General features: G+C 62.1%; 1 protein-coding gene across 3 annotated transcripts in view; it reads left to right on the forward strand.

The window, feature by feature from the left end:
- KDM4B (lysine demethylase 4B) overlaps window positions 1–18,577 on the forward strand; it is a 189,060-nt gene that overhangs the window by 160,440 nt on the left and 10,043 nt on the right. For all 3 annotated transcript variants that reach the window (XM_030936513.1, XM_030936514.1, XM_030936515.1), the window contains 7 exons: window positions 4,051–4,520; window positions 4,883–5,003; window positions 8,433–8,611; window positions 9,908–10,130; window positions 11,814–11,890; window positions 12,169–12,224; window positions 12,520–12,628. In XM_030936513.1, coding sequence (XP_030792373.1) covers window positions 4,051–4,520; window positions 4,883–5,003; window positions 8,433–8,611; window positions 9,908–10,130; window positions 11,814–11,890; window positions 12,169–12,224; window positions 12,520–12,628 — 1,235 coding nt within the window. The remainder of the gene's footprint in view (window positions 1–4,050; window positions 4,521–4,882; window positions 5,004–8,432; window positions 8,612–9,907; window positions 10,131–11,813; window positions 11,891–12,168; window positions 12,225–12,519; window positions 12,629–18,577) is intronic.

Raw genomic sequence — 18,577 nt, forward strand, 5'->3', positions numbered from 1 at the left:
TGCCAAGGCCTCTGTGGAATGTGGTCCCCGTGGCAAGGACAGAGTCCCAAGGAATGGCCGCGGAGTGTGCTGCCATCTTTCGGTGTCCTTCCTGGTCTTCGGTGTCTCCCTCTAACAGGGTCCCCTGTGCGTCTGCCTGGGAGCCAACGGGAAAAGGGCTGGAAACTTGTTATTGCAAGTTGGAGAATCCAGGGCGCCAGCAGGCCGGGCTGTGTGTGAAGTGCCTTGAGGCTGCTGGTATTGGCACTCACTACTGTCTCCAGGCAGGGGATGGGGCGGCACCCATCAGCCGGGCACCCGAGGCTCCAATTACATCCTCCTCTGTCTCCCATGCCTGGTCCCTCTGGGAGACAGAGCTAGGCAGCCGACCGGGGAGGGCTGTGGGGAAGCGGGACTTGGGGCCATCCCTGTCCTTGGAGGAGGAGGGACAGAGCCCTACAGTGTGGCCCTTGGTGAGAGGACAGCCCCTGGGAGGCCTGGGGGCCGATGTTGGCCTCAGCTCCCACCCAGACTTGCCTCCCGAGCAGAACCAGGGCCTGGGGCGGTCGTACCAGTCGCCCCTCAGGTCCCCGTGGGTGGGGGCAGGATGCCAGCCCCTTAGAGAGGTGGGGACTCCCCAGGGACCCTCCGAGCAGACACCTGTGGTCTCATGTGAGGACAGCCTGGCTCTGTGTTCTTGGCCCCACAGCCCTGGCTGGCGTCCCCTGTGCGTGGAGCTGTCTGTTGTGTGTGAGGACAGCCCAGTTCTGTGTCCCTGGCCCCCACAGCCCCGGCTGGAGTCCCCTGTGCGTGGAGCTGCCTGTTGTGTGTGAGGGGTGGGTGGGGGTGCCGGGCAGGGGGCTCTGATGAGCGATTCCTCATCGCCTCGTTCCCCACTTCCTCATGTGTGCACTGAGCAGCCCTGCAGCTGGAGGCCATGAGGTTGTGTCCTGGAATCTTCCTCCCTCTGCTGAGACCATCGATGCCCCAGGTGGGACCCTCCTGGGCCAGATCCCATGCCAGCCCCCACCCCTGGAGTTCAACCTGACCGGGTGGTCCTGGCTCAGGAAGCCGGCTCAGCCGTGGGGGAGCCTGAGTCCCAGTCCCCGGTGAGCCTGGATGGGCACCGCAGCCTGCAGTGTGGACGGCAGATCAGATCTGCCGTCCTGAGTGAGGCTGGGCAGGCGCTATCATGGGTGAAGGAATATTGGATGTCCTTAGGGAAACAAAGCTGTTTGTCCTCAAGTGCCTTTGACACTCGCAGGACGGTGGCTTTCCTGACAGGTGCGCGGGGTGAGGCGTGCGGCCTCCGCAGCCTGCCGGGGCTGCTCCAGCTTCCTGTGGTGAAGCTTCCAGCCCTGGTGAAGGAGCCTCTCCCCTCTGCATCTCCATGCCTCCACTCCCAGCCTGCCAGGGAGGGGTGTCTCCCCTCTGGCATCTGCAGAGGAAGAAGTGTCTCTTCCCACGCCAGCCTGTCTACCGTGTCCACTGTTTACCTCCCCTGGCCAGATAACAGCGGAGGGGCCAGATACCAGTGGAGGGGGTCAGATAACAGTGAGGGGCCCAGATACCAGCGGAGGGGAAGACCGCACTCCCCGCAAGGCCAGGCTGGTGGTGTTCCAGGCTCCCCTGCCGGGGTGGAGGTCAGGGAGGAGCCTGGCCAGTGTCCCCAGTGCCCCGGAATGCTCAGGACTAGCAGGGGTGGGGGCCAGGGCAGTGGCAGGGGCTGCCTTCGCCTTATGGCTGCTTGCCTGTCCCTCTTGGTGGGCGTGTGCCTGCCAAGGACACCGTGGGCGGTCCCCGAAGCCTGCAGATGGAGCTGGGGTGGGTATGGGGAGGAGAGCTGGAGTAGGGAGGGCAGGGCTGCCTCCTTCCCTGGGGGAGGCTGTGGGCTGGGGGCCCCTCGTGGGAGTAGGTGGGGCAGTGTGACTTCCTCCTGGCTACAGGGTCTGCTGGGGGAGGGTCCTCACTTGACCCTTCCTGGGGTCAGTGTGGGTCAAGGGTTAAGTGTCATCCCCGGCCCTTGGGAGCCTCGTCACTGAGGCTCTCAGCACTTACCGCTGGTCCTGGCATCTTGACTGTGGAACTGGGAGCAGCGCGTGGTGGGTTTTATAGCAAGTAGTAAGATGTGGGCGTTGTGCTCCAAACCAGAACCCGTTAAGTGCCACATGGTCAACAGTTTAGTGTGCAGAGACGAATTTCCTTCCCTTGATTTTTCCTTTTTTTTCCAGCCTGTTGGGGGAGGTGGAGGTGGTGAAATGTTAGCAGTGTGACGGGTTCATCCTGGTCTGCTTGGGGCCTTCCGGTTTTAGCACTGAGAGCCCCACAGCCCGAGAATCCCTTGACACCAGCCACTGTCCCTCTTCACAGAGCACTGAGAGCCCTGGGGCCCAGAGACACACAGATGGGGGCCTGAGCCCCTGTGCCCCTTCTCCAGATGGAGCAGGCAGGGCCCTGGGGCTCCAGGGCTCACAGTGTTGTGGGGTCCACAGTGCGCTATGCAGCCAGGCTGGTCTTCCTTGAGGACAGGGCTCCGAGGTGCCATGCCAAAATTTACCCTGAGCGCAGTGGCCCTCAGAGGGATCGTCCCAGCACAAGCTTCCCACAGCCCGACACAGAGCCCCGCTGGGCTCACATGGAGCTGTGTGCAGGGCCGGGCCCTCCCGGGGACTCCAGGGCAGAAAGCTTTCCCAGCATCTAGAGGCCCCTGCGTCCCTCAGCTCGGGTCTCTTCCTTTCCCTTCACAAGCACAGTGCAGCCTCCTCCAGGCTCTCTCTTGACTCTCACCCTCCCGCCTCGTCTTGTGGGGGCCCTGTGAGGACTTTGGGTCTCCCGGATCATCCAGGATCACCTCCTATTTCACTCAGTCCCACCCACAGAGTCCCCTCTGCCAGAGTCCCCCATGTCCCTCTGTCATGTCCCGCATCCACATATCTGGGAGAGTTGGGACCCACACGCCTCTGGGGTGCTGTGATTCAGCCAGCCAGGCTGCCTATCCCAGTTTTATTTGCTTTACTCACACCCATCCTGGCCCCAAAGTAAAATGCCACCAAAGACGTGTCACCTGGCCCCTCCCTGTCACCTGTCAGGAAATGTCCCCAGTGCTGGCCCTGGGGAGTTCCACACAGAAGGGTGTCGGGCCCTACAGGCCCGTCTGACGCTCCTGGTCCGCTCATGTGACCGCCCGGTTGAGGTTCATTCTTTTTTTTTTTTTTTTTTTTTTGAGACGGAATCTGTCTCTGTGGCCCGGATTGGAGTGCAGTGGCGTGATCTTGGCTCACTGCAAGCTCCGCCTCCCGGGTTCACACCATTCTCCTACCTCAGCCTCCCCAGCAGCTGGGACTACAGGCACCCGCCACCGCGCCCGGCTAATTTTTTGTATTTTTTAGTAGAGATGGGGTTTCACCATGTTAGCCAGGATGGTCTCGATTTCCTAACCTTGTGATCCACCCGCCTCGGCCTCCCAGAGTGCTGGGATTACAGGCTTGAGCCACCGCGCCCGGCCCGGTTGAGGTTCATTAAGATTTTGTGCGTTGTTCAAGGTTTTACTTCTGTCAGAAGCAAAACCCTTACCGTTTCCACATCAACAGAAGAAACGTAAACAGTTCAGATACTCAAGAACACAAAAAGTGCTTCTCCCGCACCTCCCCCCCCCCCGGGGAAATGCCGTTTGGTGCAGCCCACCCAGGTGCAGCCCACCCAGGTGGGAGCCCGGAAGACAGAGCAGCCTCCTCCGACTGGGTTTGGTGATGCGTCTCCCCACCTGCTGTGACCCCAGAAGGCACCTAGAGCAACACCTGGTGGGTCCTCACAGGCCTTGGCGGGCTAGTGCTGCTGCTGCGCCTGCGTTCTGGGGAGACCAAGGCCCTGGGGGTACCTGGCCTGGTGCCCCTGCGGTGATCTGAGGTGGCCTGAAGCCTGTGTTCTCTGCCCCCGCCATGTTCGTGTGGCCTCTCTGGGCTGGAAGGGGCCCTCAACCATCCCAGCCAAGGTTGGGGGATTTCTGGGGAGCGTGGGACCAGCACCTGAGCCCAGGTTCTCCTCCCTGACCGCCCTCTCCTCTCCCCACAGAGGATGGGAGGGGCAAGCTGCGACCAACCAAGGCCAAGAACGAGCGGAAGAAGAAGAGCTTCGGCCCCCTGCCCCCGCAGCTGCCACCCCCGCCTGCTCACTTCCCCTCTGAGGAGGCGCTGTGGCTGCCATCCCCGCTGGAGCCCGCGGTGCTGGGCCCAGGCCCTTCGGCCATGGAGGAGAGCCCCCTGCCAGCGCCCCTCAACGTCGTGCCCCCTGAGGTGCCCAGTGAGGAGCTAGAGGCCAAGCCTCGGCCCATCATCCCCATGCTATACGTGGTGCCGCGGCCCGGCAAGGCAGCCTTCAACCAGGAGCACATGTCCTGCCAGCAGGCCTTTGAGCACTTTGCCCAGAAGGGCCCGACCTGGAAGGAGCCAGCCTCCCCCATGGAGCTGATGGGGCCAGAGGACGGTGGAGCCAGCAGTGGGGCTGGTCGCGTGGAGACTAAAGTCCGGGCCGGAGAGGGGCAGGTGGGGCGGATGGGGGCAGGCGGGGAGAAGGGGGGCCGGTGGGGCAGAGGGGAGCTGGTGGCGGGGGGAGGCGGGAGGCGGGGAGGAGGAGGGCAGGTGGGGCAGAGGGGAGCTGGGGGAGTGGGGCAGGGAGGAGTGGGCGGGAGGGCTGCCTGCTGGTCTCACAGGGAACCGTGGTCCTTCTCACAGGGCAGATGGGGTGTCTGTAGTTAGAGAACAGAGGAGGCCTGTGGCCCTTTGCTGGGACCATCCCCCCAGGGGAGGAGACTCAGGCCTCAGGCACACTGAGCTGTGTGGCTCCAAGGGGGCCCCACCCAGGGGTCTGTAGCGGGGCCCTCACTGCAGCCTGCTGTGTGTTTCAGGCACCGTCCACATTTTCCAAATTGAAGATGGAGATCAAGAAGAGCCGGCGCCATCCCCTGGGCCGGCCGCCCACACGGTCCCCGCTGTCGGTGGTCAAGCAGGAGGCCTCAAGTGACGAGGGTGAGTGGGGGTCCCCAAGTTGGCTCTCGGCCCAGCTCTGCTGCTGCTCGTGGGAGGCCCAGCTCCCCTGTGGCCTCCGGTCTCCTCCCCTGAACGCAGGCCTTTCTGTGGCTCTGCCGCCTTCTCTGGAAAATGGGGGCTGCGGGCACTTGGAATCACCAGGCCTGGCACTGCGTCCTCCATGCAGACCCGGCTCCTGCCAGCACCCCTCCCCCAGGCCTGGCACTGCGTCCTCCATGCAGACCTGGCTCCTGCCAGCACCCCTCCCCCAGGCCTGGGCTGGGTGCCCCCGCCGGTTCCCAGGTGCACGAGGCTGCACTTCCTCTCACAGCCTCCGACCTGCTCGATACCATTGGCTGCTCCTGTTCTCCGGAGTGTTAACAGAGCATGACTGCGCATGACAGGGGCCACGGGGGCGGGGGGGGGGGGGGGGGGCAGGCAGAAGTGCTGGCCACCCCTACCAGATGGAGGGGATGGAAATGGGGTCAGAGTTCCGGGATAGCCACATGGGGCCTGAGAGCTCAGGTGGGGTCAACATATATCCTCTCCCAGTTTCCAGCGTGTTTCCAGTGCCAGCGTTCCCACAGCCATGTCCATGCTAGAAACGGCCAGCAGAAGTCTGTTCTCAAAAGTATTGCAGCTGCCTCGGGGGCAAGGGGAAGGTCACTGTATTCAAGTTGCATGACCAGAGGAAAACCCCTCACCCAGCCTGGTCACCCAGGCAGGTGGTAACTCCAGGGCAGGTGGTCACCCCGGGCAGGCAGTCACCCCTGATGGGTGGTCACCTAGTGCAGCCTGTCACCCCTGATGGGTGGTCACCCCTGGCAGGCGGTCACCCCCGGCAGGCGGTCACCCCCGATGGGTGGTCACCCAGAGCAAGCGGTCATCCCCGATGGGTGGTCACCCAGAGCAGGCGGTCACCCCCGATAGGTGGTCACCCAGGGCAGGCAGTCACCCCTGATGGGTGGTCACCTAGGGCAGCCTGTCACCCCCGATTGGTGGTCACCCAGAGCAGGCGGTCACCCCCGATAGGCGGTCACCCAGGGCAGGCAGTCACCCCGATAGGTGGTCACCCAGGGCAGGCAGTCACCCCAGTAGGTGGTCACCCAGGGCAGCCTGTCACCCCCGATGGGTGGTCACCCAGGGCAGGCAGTCACCCCGATAGGTGGTCACCCAGGGCAGGCAGTCACCCCAGTAGGTGGTCACCCCCGGCAGCCTGTCACCCCGATAGGTGGTCACCCAGGGCAGGCAGTCACCCCAGTAGGTGGTCACCCCCGGCAGCCTGTCACCCCGATAGGTGGTCACCCAGGGCAGGCAGTCACCCCAGTAGGTGGTCACCCCCGGCAGCCTGTCACCCCAGTAGGTGGTCACCCCCGGCAGCCTGTCACCCCGATAGGTGGTCACCCAGGGCAGGCAGTCACCCCAGTAGGTGGTCACCCCCGGCAGCCTGTCACCCCCGATAGGTGGTCACCCAGGGCAGGCAGTCACCCCAGTAGGTGGTCACCCCCGGCAGCCTGTCACCCCGATAGGTGGTCACCCAGGGCAGGCAGTCACCCCAGTAGGTGGTCACCCCCGGCAGCTTGTCACCCCCGATAGGTGGTCACCCAGGGCAGGCAGTCACCCCAGTAGGTGGTCACCCCCGGCAGCTTGTCACCCCCGATGGGTGGTCACCCAGGGCAGCCTGTCACCCCCGATGGGTGGTCACCCAGGGCAGGCAGTCACCCCGATAGGTGGTCACCCTGGGTAAGCAGTTACCCAGGACACGTGTAGGGAGGCAGCTGCTGTTAGAGACGCCCGGCTTCGCTCTGCTGGCTGGGCTGCCCACGATGGGCGGTTCGGGGCCGGGAAGCTCGTGCCTCCCCATGGAAGATTCCTCCCGGGGCTGAGCACAGGCCATCTGGGCCTTGGAGAGTTTGGAACAAAAGGCTCCTGTGAGGCTTTGAGTGGGAGGGAGAAGATGGACTCTTCAGTTTAGCCCTCAGCCGAGAGCTGCTGCCTTGTGTGCAGAAGTCTTGCTCAACCAGTTTTCCATCTTCCGCTGTGGCCTTTCACTGGGGATGCATGTAGAATCTGAAAATGGTCTGGATGGCGTCTTTCATCCTGCATGCAATTCGAGGGGTAGGGAGAGGAGGGTTCTAGAAGCGCCTGAGATCACAGGGCGGGAGCTCCCAGGAGTGGAGGAATCGGCAGGGGGACAGAGGCATGACCAGGAGCCTCTCGAGCTGCCTCGGGAAGGGGCCTTGCCTTCTACCCGGATATCTTTCCAGAAGGCACCTCTAGGGCCTCCGTGGACTCCCCACTCCCCACACCCCACTGTGGCCCTTTGGTGAGACCGGAGCCTTTGCCTGTGAGATCATCACGGCCCCAGAACCCCAGGTATCCTGGGGTCGTGAGTGACAGACGCAACCAGTGGCTCCGTTCTCATCCCCAGGGCTTCAGGGCCGCTTAGGGCCTTCCCTGCGCTCAGCTGGCGGGACTGTTGGGTTTGGGTTTTTAGAGGAGTCTTGGCCTAAGGGCTTCCTGAGTTCCCCGTGGGAGTCCTGGGTCTCCACCTCAGGGAGCCTGCCCTGCCCTCCTCTAGGTGAACCAGGGGCAATGCCACAGCTGGACTGATCCCAGGACCCCAGGATCCCCTTTAGGTTGGGCTGAGGGTTGGGCCACAGGAATGGGCACCCCACTTCCTGGCGACAGCACCCCTGTGTCCACAGGAGATGCAGGGAGGGGAGGTGGGGAGATTGAGGTGTGACAGCTGGCAATGGAACCTATTAGAGTCCAATGGGAACAGGCGACAGGCGGGAGAGCGACAACTGTGGCTTCTCACCAGCAGACCTCAGCAGAGTTTCCCTGTCACGCACCTCTTCCCAGCACAGGCTGCCTTGGCCTCCCAGCCCTGGGCACAGCCCCTCCTGCCTCCCTGCCACACTCCTCCGGCACCTCCCTGGAGTTCAGGGAGTCTGTGCCTGCCCAAGACAGGAAGGACAGTCTCTCTGGTCACTGCCGACGCCCCCACACATACTCAGACCCCAGGACGGGTGTAGGGCAGCCGAGGCAGGGCTGGACACTGAGTTTGGCCAGTCCTTGCCCCGGAAGGCACCGGGCGAGTGGACGGCTCCAGATGTCCAGGGAGAACCAGGTGTTGGGGGAGGGGCTCAGAGGAACCACGTTTGGGGCTCCGTCCGGCCTTGGGTGGCAGTCGGCCGAGACAGACGTGTCCCCTCCTGTTGATGGGATGGGACGCTGCAGTGCCAGCTTGATGGGCATCGTGGAGAATGGGTCAGCCAGGAAGCAGGTGGAGGGGGAGCTATGGGCCAGGGACCCTGTGGGCAGCCAGGGCTGTAGACCCAGGGCCATCTCCTGGGCAGTTGGGGTGATTCCTTGGATGAGTTTTCAGGGGACTCAAGTGTCTCTCCCTCTTCCCCGTTCTTCTAGAGGCGTCCCCTTTCTCCGGGGAGGAAGACGTGAGTGACCCCGAGGCCTTGAGGCCGCTGCTGTCCCTGCAGTGGAAGAACAGGGCGGCCAGCTTCCAGGCTGAGAGGAAGTTCAATGCAGCAGCCGCGCGCACGGAGCCCTACTGCGCCATCTGCATGCTCTTCTACCCCTACTGCCAGGTGGGCAGGCGGGCCTTGCGGGTCCCAGGGAACCCCAGAGGCAGGGGCAGCGGCAGAGGGCGAAGGACCGGGCACCCCACATGCCTCCCTCTCTCACGCGGGGCGGGGTGTTGGCCAGCACCCTGGGTTGTGAGGGCTTGTTCCTGATAGCTGTAGGCGGAGCCTGGTCTCGGTTTTGTGGGAGTGAAGCTTACCAACGTGCACATCCGCAGCATGAGCCATGGTGGACGGGGCAGAGGGAGGGTGTGGAGGCTCGGGGTCACTGGCCTCAGGGAGCGCCCAGCCTGAGGGGTGCTGAGAGGGGCCGGGTGGTGTGGGGGTGGGGTGAAGGCCCGGGTACACCACCTGGGTGGCCGGGCGGGGCTCCTGCAAGCCCTGGCCTGTCTAGCTGAGCTGGGCACCTGGCTGAGGTCCCGTTTCTGGTACTCTTTCCACGCTGGCCTCGCCTGTCCTCTGCACCCAGATGGGGAGCTGGCCTCTGCCCACGGCCATCCCAGGCATCAGCACCCAGCCCAGCCATTTTCCTCAGAATCTCCTGGATCCCCCCTCTTCTCCTTCCCTGGGTGTGCAGCCTCCCCAGGACAGGACCTGACCCTCGTGTTTTGCACTCCCAGCTCCTAGCCCATGCCCAGCATGTCCAGGCATTGGCAGAGCTGCCCTGGGTCAGGGACCTCACCCCCCAGGCCTGTGCACCGGCCAGGTCTGGGTGGACAGAGCCAGCGAGGGTGCTGTGCCAAGGGTGGCAAGCCTGTCTCAGGGCCCTGCTACTGGGAGCTGCCCGCACCTGCATCTGTGAGCTGGATTTAGTGCTTTGGTTCCTGAGATAGACAAGACCTGACAGCCGACACCGTCTCCAGGCACTTGCTGTCCTTTGTGAGGCCAGAGAGGCTGCAGGGAGCCACAGGGCCGGGAACGCCACTTCAGACATGCGTCTTCCTAACTCCCCTTGCCAGGCAGAGTGTGGAGACTCATTCTCACACACACCCCTCAGCATACCCAGCACCAGGGGCCACCCATCACCAGGGGTCACGCAGGCCGGCCTGAGTTCTACGTCTGGATGCGACCCTCATGGGAAGGTCTTCAGCAGGTTGGGGATAGGGTCAGACGGTGTTTGGGGATCCTGGCTTTCTGAGGGGTGAGAAGAGGGGCCGAGGTGGCCCTGGGCATCTCCCCGACCTCCCCTGCCAGAGCCAGGGGGCATCGAAGCCCGGGGCAGGTGCCCTGACAGAGGTCTGTGCCGCCCACTTGCCTACCCTGCACATGGCTCTGTCCCCTGAAGGCCCCTCTCCCCTCCAGGCCCTACAGACCGAGAAGGAGGCACCCACGGCCTCCCTCGGAGAGGGCTCCCCGGCCACACTGCCCTCCAGAAGCGGCCAGAAGACCCGACCGCTGATCCCCGAGATGTGCTTCACCTCTGGCGGCGAGAACACGGAGCCGCTGCCTGCCAACTCCTACATCGGCGACGATGGGACCAGCCCCCTGATCGCCTGCGGCAAGTGCTGCCTGCAGGTCCACGCCAGTGAGTGCCACGGTGGGGCCCAGAGGAGCCGCACCCTCCCTCAGGGTGCTGGTGGGGGCGCCGGTGGGGGCTCCATCCTCCCGTGCGGAGGGCCACGCCGGCTCCTCTCCCCATGCTGTACTTTCAGGGCCGGGGCAGGGGCCTCTTCGGGTGACTTCCTGCAATTTCTGACTTTCTCGTCCTTCCCGTTGTGGTCCCACCATCTAGGGCAGGGGGAAAGGCTGTGGCCATGGAAGGACTGGGTGACCCCATGCCACCCCGGGGCAGGACAGGGCCTCCACCTATCCCAGCGTCCAGAAGACGCCACTGCAGGCCCAGGTGCCAGCCTCTGGTGCCAGCCTCCGCGGAGGAAGCCTCTGCTCCGGGGGCACTGGGCTCATCCCGCCCTGTCCCTGACACCAGAAGCTCACCCTAGGGCCAGAGCAAGAAATGGGCCAGATACCCCCTCTCTCCACAGGCTGTGTTCCCTGAGAATGACTCTCTCTGCCAAGTAGCCTTTGAGGGCAGACATCCCTGCCCTTGACCTTGGCCCAGGCAGGATTCCTCCTCACTGGGCCTCTGGACAGTTCTGCCAAGTCTTCCCCAAGGCTTAGGAGGCAGCAGGAGGAACTCAGGCACCCGCTACGCCTGTGATTTGGGGCCATAGTTGAAACTGATGGTCACAGTGAGATTGCAGCATGGTCAGGACATCTGATTTCTCTCTGCTCTCGGGGACCCCTCCCCAATCCTGAGGCTCGACCGTGGTCACAGACAAGAAAATGGATGTCTGTCTCTTTCTCAGGCGTGAGGGGGCGGTGGCAGGAATTGGACTTCCAGGGCAGGAGGAGGGCTTTCTGGAGACGTTTAATTTTCTGTGCCCCTGGCCACGGCAGGTAGCCATAGATCTCTGTCAGTTTCCTCCTGGCAGTGGCCTGCCTGGGGCTCGCATTGTCTCCTGGCTGGGAGGCTGTTCACTCTGCTTTGCTGGGCCTGGGTTTGAGACGTGGGGGAAGGGTTGCTGAGGGTCCCAGGCCTGCCACAGCCAGGCCACCCCAGCCAGGGCTACGCCAGCAGATGCCCCAACCCCCAGCCCGTGCCCACCACCCTGCTGCTCTGGAGGCAGTGAGGTCCCCCCACCCAGCCTCTTCAGTGGCCACCAGCACTGGCAGAGAGCCCCTTCCACACTGCAGGGCAGCGACCCCAGCGGAGGCAGAGCCCTGGGGGCAGGCGGCACCCCGCCCTCACTTTGGGGCATGACTTGGCCTTTCATGCCCTTTCCCCATTTCCAGACCCAGGGCCACGTCCAGAAATGAGTTGCCTTTGTGACTTTGTTCTTTCTGGACACAGCAGGAGGAGCCGCTTTTGGGGGTGCAGACCCCCAACAAGGAGGGGCCCTCAAGATACCACTAGACTGAGTGCAGCAGACCCAACTGGAGCTCAGGGGACCCTGCTCCTCTTCCTGCATCCTCCTTCCACACACGCAGCTCCCAGATCTTTCTCTTGCTCCACGTGCAGTGGCCTGCATTGAAGCTCAGAGGGTGGGAACAGCACGCACCCTGAATGCTGCAGCTGTGTGTGGAGGTCCCGTCCCTCCACGTGCGGATGCTGGCCCCCGAGTTACCTGGCCCCTCCCGCTGAGTCTCACTCGGCGCCCCCCAGTCTCACCTGCCCTCTAGATCTCAGCCAGCCCCCGCTGTCTTCCAGGTTGCTATGGCATCCGTCCCGAGCTGGTCAATGAAGGCTGGACGTGTTCCCGGTGTGCGGCCCACGCCTGGACTGCGGTAACTCGCTCCCTGCAGCGGCGGTGGTACTCTGAGAGGCCCGGGCCCCGGCCCCACTCCAGCAGGCTGACTTTGGGGCACAGTCTCCCCTCCATGGGCCTGGGTTCCTTCACCTCCGCCCTGAGGGGGTGGAACCCAAGGGATTCCCGCCCGTCACTTTGGTGGCTGCTAGGTTGAAATGTAAGGGCCGAGGGCTGCAGTTGGCAGATCAGGCCCCAAGCAGCGTGTGGGGAGCCTGCTCCGAGCCCTGCTCACCCGGGGCCGTCTGGTTTCCGCAGGAGTGCTGCCTGTGCAACCTGCGAGGAGGCGCGCTGCAGATGACCACCGATAGGAGGTGGGTGGCACCGCGCGTGGGGGCTGGGGGGCCGGAGGGGAGCCTGCCCTGGGCTGAGGCTCTGCAGGGTGTGACCCTAGTGCCCAGGGGTCAGCCATCACCTCCGCGTAACAGCCCCATGTCACGGCATGTCACAGATGGGGTGGCCAGGGCTGAGGAGGAGCACACTCCTGCCCCGACCTCCCTGAAGTTCCCCAGGCCCTGACCCAACTGACAGCAGCATCACGCCCGGCCCCTCTGTGGCCAGCCCAGGTCCTCGAAGGCACACCTGACCCCACCCCACCTGCCCTCCCAGGTGGATCCATGTGATCTGCGCCATCGCGGTCCCCGAGGCGCGCTTCCTGAACGTGATTGAGCGCCACCCTGTGGACATCAGTGCCATCCCCGAGCAGCGGTGGAAGCTGGTAGGTCCTTGCGGTCGAGGCCCACCCTGCCCATGTCTCTAGAGCCGCTGGCCAGGCTTGGCTCCCCACCTGCGCCATCCGAAGCGGTCTTTCCTCCAAGCTCTGCGTCTCCACGGGCGTGGTGGGCAGCTTTCAGGAAGCCAGTGACCCCGACTTCAGCAGGCGTGTTATTTTTTGAATCGTTCCCTGAGGTGCAAGGTACAAAAGTCAAAAGGCATCAAGGGTGCCAGAGATAAGCAGGCCCCGTCAGGTGCAGCCTCGGGGGCGTCCTCTGCAGGACCGAGCAGCCCATGCGGTTTCCACCTTTCCACAACAGCGGAGGCGCCACACATGCCCCGACACAACCGGGCCTTCCAATTTTTGTTGTTTTTCTGATTATAACAAGCCTGGGCAACATGGTGAAACCCCATCTCTATAAAAAAAGAAAAAACAGCCCGGGCACGGTGGCTCAAGCCTGTAATCCCAGCACTTTGGGAGGCCGAGACGGGCGGATCACGAGGTCAGGAGGTCGAGACCATCCTGGCTAACACGGTGAAACCCCGTCTCTACTAAAAAAAATACAGAAAGCTAGCCGGGCGAGGTGGCGGGCGCCTGTAGTCCCAGCTACTCGGGAGGCTGAGGCAGGAGAATGGCGGGAACCCCGGAGGTGGAGCTTGCAGTGAGCTAAGATCCGGCCACTGCACTCCAGCCTGGGCGACAGAGTGAGACTCCGTCTCAAAAAAAAAAAAAAAAAAAAAAAACAAATAAAAAACAATAGCTGGGCATGGTGGCATCACACCTGTGGTCCCAGCTACTCAGGAGGCTGAGGTGGGAGGATCGCCTAAGCCCAGGATATCCAGGCTGCAGTGAGCTGTGATCGTGCCATTACACTGTAGCCTGGGCGACAGAGCCAGACAGACCCTGTCTCAAAAAAAAAAAAAAAAAAAAAATTTCTAACAGTGCTTAGCATGAGATCTACCCTCTCAAGAAGCATCTGAGGTCCCGTACAGCTTTCACCACAGGCCCAGCGGTGGGCAGCAGGGCTCTGTGGCCTGCTCACCGGTCTTGTATAACTGACACTTCGCACGTGCTAAGCAGCAGCTCCCTCCGCCCGCCTGGCGCCCAGCAGTCTGCTTCTGTGTGTTTGCCTGTATTATAGACCCAACGTGAGTGGGTTGTACAGTCTTTATTCTTCTGTGACTGGCTTCTTTCTTAAAAGACGGGGTCGGCCGGGCGCGGTGGCTCAAGCCTGTAATCCCAGCACTTTGGGAGGCCAAGACAGGCGGATCACAAGGTCAGCAGATCGAGACCATCCTGGCTAACACGGTGAAACCCCGTCTCTACTAAAAAATACAAAAAACTAGCCGGGCGAGGTGGCGGACGCCTGTACTCCCAGCTACTCGGGAGGCTGAGGCAGGAGAATGGCGTGAACCCGGGAGGCGGAGCTTGCAGTGAGCTGAGATCCGGCCACTGCACGCCAGCCTGGGCCACAGAGCGAGACTCCGTCTCAAAAAAAAAAAAAAAAAAGACGGGGTCTCTCACTCTCACCCAAGCTGGAGTGCAGTGGTGTGGTCACAGCTCTCTGCAGCCTCAAACTCCTGGGCTCAAGCGATCCTCCTGCCTCAGCCTCCTGAGTAGCTGGGACCACAAGCACATGCCAAAAAATTAGGTTACCTCCCAATTTTTTTTAAGAGATGGGATCTCACTGTGTTGTCCAGGCTGGTTTGGAACTCCAGGCCTCGAGATCTTCCTGCCTTGGCCTCCTGGGTAGCTGGGACTACAGGCGTGAGTGGCGTCTTTCATTCAGCATAACGTCCTCAAGGCTCATCCATATTCATTCAGCCCAAATATGGCAAGAGTTCCTTCTTTTCATGGCTGAGTAATGTTCCGCCGTGTGGATGGACCGCGTTGTGTTGATCCGGGCACCCGCCAATGTCTCTGCCTTCTGGCTGTTGTGGGTTGTGCTGCAGCGGATGTGGGAGTGTGGTTGTGGTTTGGAGATTCTGATGTCATTTCCTGTGGATATAGACCCAGCAGTGGGATTGCTGGACCGTCGGGCAGCTCTGTTTTTAGCACTGGAGGAAACTGCCCTCCCTTGCGACTGGATGGACTCCCATTCGCACCCCCAGGGTGCTGGGCTCTCCTCTTCCCCTCGTTCTCACCCACACCTACCTTTGACTTTTTTGTACCAGCCGCCCTAGCAGGTGCGAGATGGTCTCACTGTGGTTTGATTTGTGTTTCCCTGGCGGTCAGTGACACTGGGCGTCTTTGCACAGTCCTGTTGGGCATCTGCATGCCATCTTTGGAGAAACGTCTGTTTCCTTTGCCCATTCTTTGCCTGGGTTGCTTGGCCTTTGTGGTTGAGTTGGAGGATCTCTGCCACTCCACTCTCGGTGCACATCGAGGGCCCCCTGCAGATGCACGCAGCCTCCTTGGGCGTGGCAGGGCCTCATAGTGGGGGCTTACGAGGCTTCCTCCTGCTCTCAGCAATGATGGCCCCCCTTTGGGGAACCCCTTGGAGCCACAGGGCAGTTGGGGAGTGGTCAGTGCTGGCCACCAGCTGGCTGTGCACTTGGGACAGATTCCTCGACCTCTCTGCCTCGGCCGTCTCCTCTGTGCTGTGGGGTTGCCACAGTCCCCACTCTGCAGGGCTGCAGTGGTATGAGCTGGGCCCACTCCCTGAAGCATGGACCACCCCGTCTGAGCACTAGCAGCTGCTCGGGGCTTGTCGAATCTGCAGCCTCGTCCCCCCAGGCCCCCAGTGTCACCCACTGCATTTCATCCACACAGTGAGAGCCTGGGGAGTCATCCTGCGCTGTCCGTTCTGCAGGTGAGGAGCCTGGGGCCTGGAGGGGCTTGGCCGACTGTGGCCTGGGCTGCAGCCCCACAGGGCTGTCTCTGCTTTACACCCTCTAGCCCATCTGTGCATGAGGCACTTGGGGCCGTCCACGCCTGCTGGAAAATGACACTCAGCTGGCCCTTTAAATCAGCTTCCTGCAGAGCCTTGGGATCTGGCCCAGAAAGGGGATGAGGAGGCCAGGCACGGTGACTCACGCCTGTAATCCCAACACTTCGGGAAGCCAAGGCGGGCGGATCACCTGAGGTCAGGATTTTGAGACCAGCCTGGCCAACATAGTGAAACCCCGTTTCTACTAAAAATACAAAAATTAGCTCTGCATGATGGGACATGCCTGTGATCCCAGCTACTCTGGAGACTGAGACAGGAGAATCACTTGAACCCGGGAGGCGGAGGTTGCAGTGAACTGAGATCTCCCCACTGCACTGTAGCTGGGACTACAGAGTAAGACCCTGTCTCAAAAAAAAAAAGATGAGGAGAGCGAAATGCAGACTTTGCTGGGGCCGCGTCCCCACTAAAAGGGCTGCGCATGTGGTAGTGTTGATGGGGAGGACGCGTTTGTCCCTGTGCACTCCAGCCTCTGCACATGTGTCTTGTGGGCCTCTGGAGGCTGGGCCCACGGCCAGTAGTACCCAGCAGCGTCCTGCTTGCTTTTCCTGCCTGGTTTATCTTCCCAGCTGCGGACATAGTGCCTGGTGTTGACAGTCAGGCTCATGTGGAGGTGGGGCTGGAAGCAGACACGTCAGTCTGGCGGGGCAGGTGATGCCCACCATAGAGCCTGGGCTCCTGTGCTCTGGTGCTAGGCGCCCACGAGCCTGTTGGGCTTGGATGCCGCGCTTGGAGCGCACAGGTGCCAGGCCACCTGGGTGGGGCCACGCAGGCCGTCACAGAGGCTCGTCTGGAGGGGGAACCCTCTTTCCTCGTTCGTGCAACAGAGCATGCAATGGGTCATGCCAGCCTGGCCTGGTACGGCCAGGCGATTAGGAAGCTGGCAGCCCACGGGTGATGCTTCCGAGGCACCAGTGACTTGGTCCACAAACGTGGGCGTAAAAGGCCCCATGATTCAGGTGGAGCCATGGTGCGGTGCCGGCGCAGTGATAAATCCTCCCGCCCTGGCGCCTTATGGATCATCTGACATTTCCAGGACACAGCCTCTTCATTACCGGTGCTTGTAATGATGAATTAAAAATCCTTTTACACAAGGCCCGCTTGTACTGCTCAATGGAGCTTTGCAAGGAGGTGGTGGTGAACTCCTGCTCGCCCAGCCACCCATACGCCTTCACAGGCCACGGGCAAGCCGCCGGCATGGGGCACTCACTCCTGGTTACCTGTCCATCAGTCTATCTCCAGGACTCCCCAGCCACCGGCTCAGGGCTCCAGGCAGTCCAAGTGAGTCAGGGGGCTCCGGCTGGCCGCCCGCCTGGGCCAAGTTAGCACCAGGTTCTCAAGGTGTGCTGCGGAGAAGCCCCTCACCTACCAGCGGGGCAGGTTCCTGGCAGCGGGCAGAAGCACCAGGAGCTCCTGGAAGATCTGGGAGGTCTGGGAGGGCTTGGGATGGGAGGAGGCAGCTTCAGGCAGCAGGAGGGTGGGCAGCTGCGCCAGCTCTCCCCACTGCCCACAGTCCTGCCTGGAGGGGTAGGGCCCGGTCAGGAGGGGGTTCTCTGCCCCTCAGGGGTTGGGGTTGTTTGTGAAAGCAGGTTGGTGGACAGCCACTGCGCCTTTGTGTGACACGCTGAGGACACAGTGCCATGGGTGGTACCCAGCGGTGACCTTCAGTCCGTGGTGCCCTGCAGACCTCTGAAGCCCACCCTGCGTCGTCCTCACAGCCCTGTGGCCTCTGAGGAAGGACACTGAGCTGGGAACTTCGAACCAAACACCAGTACCTGGGCCCTTCCAGGCCCCCCAAGGGCCTTAGACCCTGACTCCCCGGCACACACTGGCCTGGGCCAGGCCAACACTGGACGCGGGTCTTCAAACCGCAGCTCCCAGGAAGGGAGGTGACAGCCAAGAATGCCTGCCCGACCTCCTGTGGCCACAGCGTGTGGCATGACTGGACCTCGTCTTAGGAGGGGTGGCTCTGGGCAACCTCGACCCCAGTCACAGCTCCTGACAAATGGCCTCATGGGTCCTGGGGCACACTCTTCGCAACGTGGAGACGCAGGGTCACGGGCTGCCTGCCACCACGGGGCGGAAGGGGATGGTGCTGTGCGCCAGGCTGCCCTGGGGCTGGGTTTCTCCTGGGCCTGGGCTGAGGGATGGAGGCCTGTGGGTGACATGTTCAAGATGGCTCAGCAACCCCACCTGACAGTGTCCAGGCCGGGCCTCTCCCCCACCCCCAGGCCCTCAGGGAGCACAGCCACCACTCATACATGCCGGCCGCTCTGCTGGAGGGGGGTGCCGTGCTGGAGCGCCGCCTGGCACGTGTTGTGTGGTGGGAGAATTGGGTATTGACAGTTGAATAATGAGATCTCGATGCCGTCGATCAGCGCTGCTCCAGGCCCTTGGCTCATCTGGCTTTTGAACATGGTTTATAGAGCAGTGATGGTGCCACTTATTAAATGCTTATCGGGGCCTGGCGTGGGTGTGGTGGTCGCCAGGGCCCCAGAGCTGACTAGGGCGGGTGTTGCTGACTGGCGCAGGTTTTGCAGCAGGAGCGTCGTGGGATGAAAGGTGGCTCTCCAGTGCTCCCTCCTCACCAAGGAGGCTTCTCTCAGGGCTTCTTGTTAAAATCCGACGTAAAGGACCCACACAGTGGCTCACACCTGTAATCCCAGCAGTTTAGGAGGTCGATGCAGGAGGATCCCTTGAACTCAGGAGTTTGAGACCAGCCTGGGCAACACAGCAAGACTCCACCTCTACAAAAAATTAAAAATTAGCCAGGCATGGTGATTGCGTCTGTGGTCCCAGCTACTCAAGAGGCTGAGGGGGGAGGATCGCTGGAGCCCAGGAGTTGGAGGCTACAGTGAGCCATGATCGCGCCGTGTGCTCCAGCCTGGGCGACAGAGCAAGACCCTATCTTAAAAAAAAAAGAAAAAATCCTTCACTCGAACCATTCTAAAGTGTGTCAGTCCATGTTTTTTAGTACATTCTGAGTTGTGTCAACTATCACACCA

This window comes from Rhinopithecus roxellana, chromosome 8, assembly GCF_007565055.1.
Source record: "Rhinopithecus roxellana isolate Shanxi Qingling chromosome 8, ASM756505v1, whole genome shotgun sequence".
Taxonomy (NCBI): domain Eukaryota; kingdom Metazoa; phylum Chordata; class Mammalia; order Primates; family Cercopithecidae; genus Rhinopithecus; species Rhinopithecus roxellana.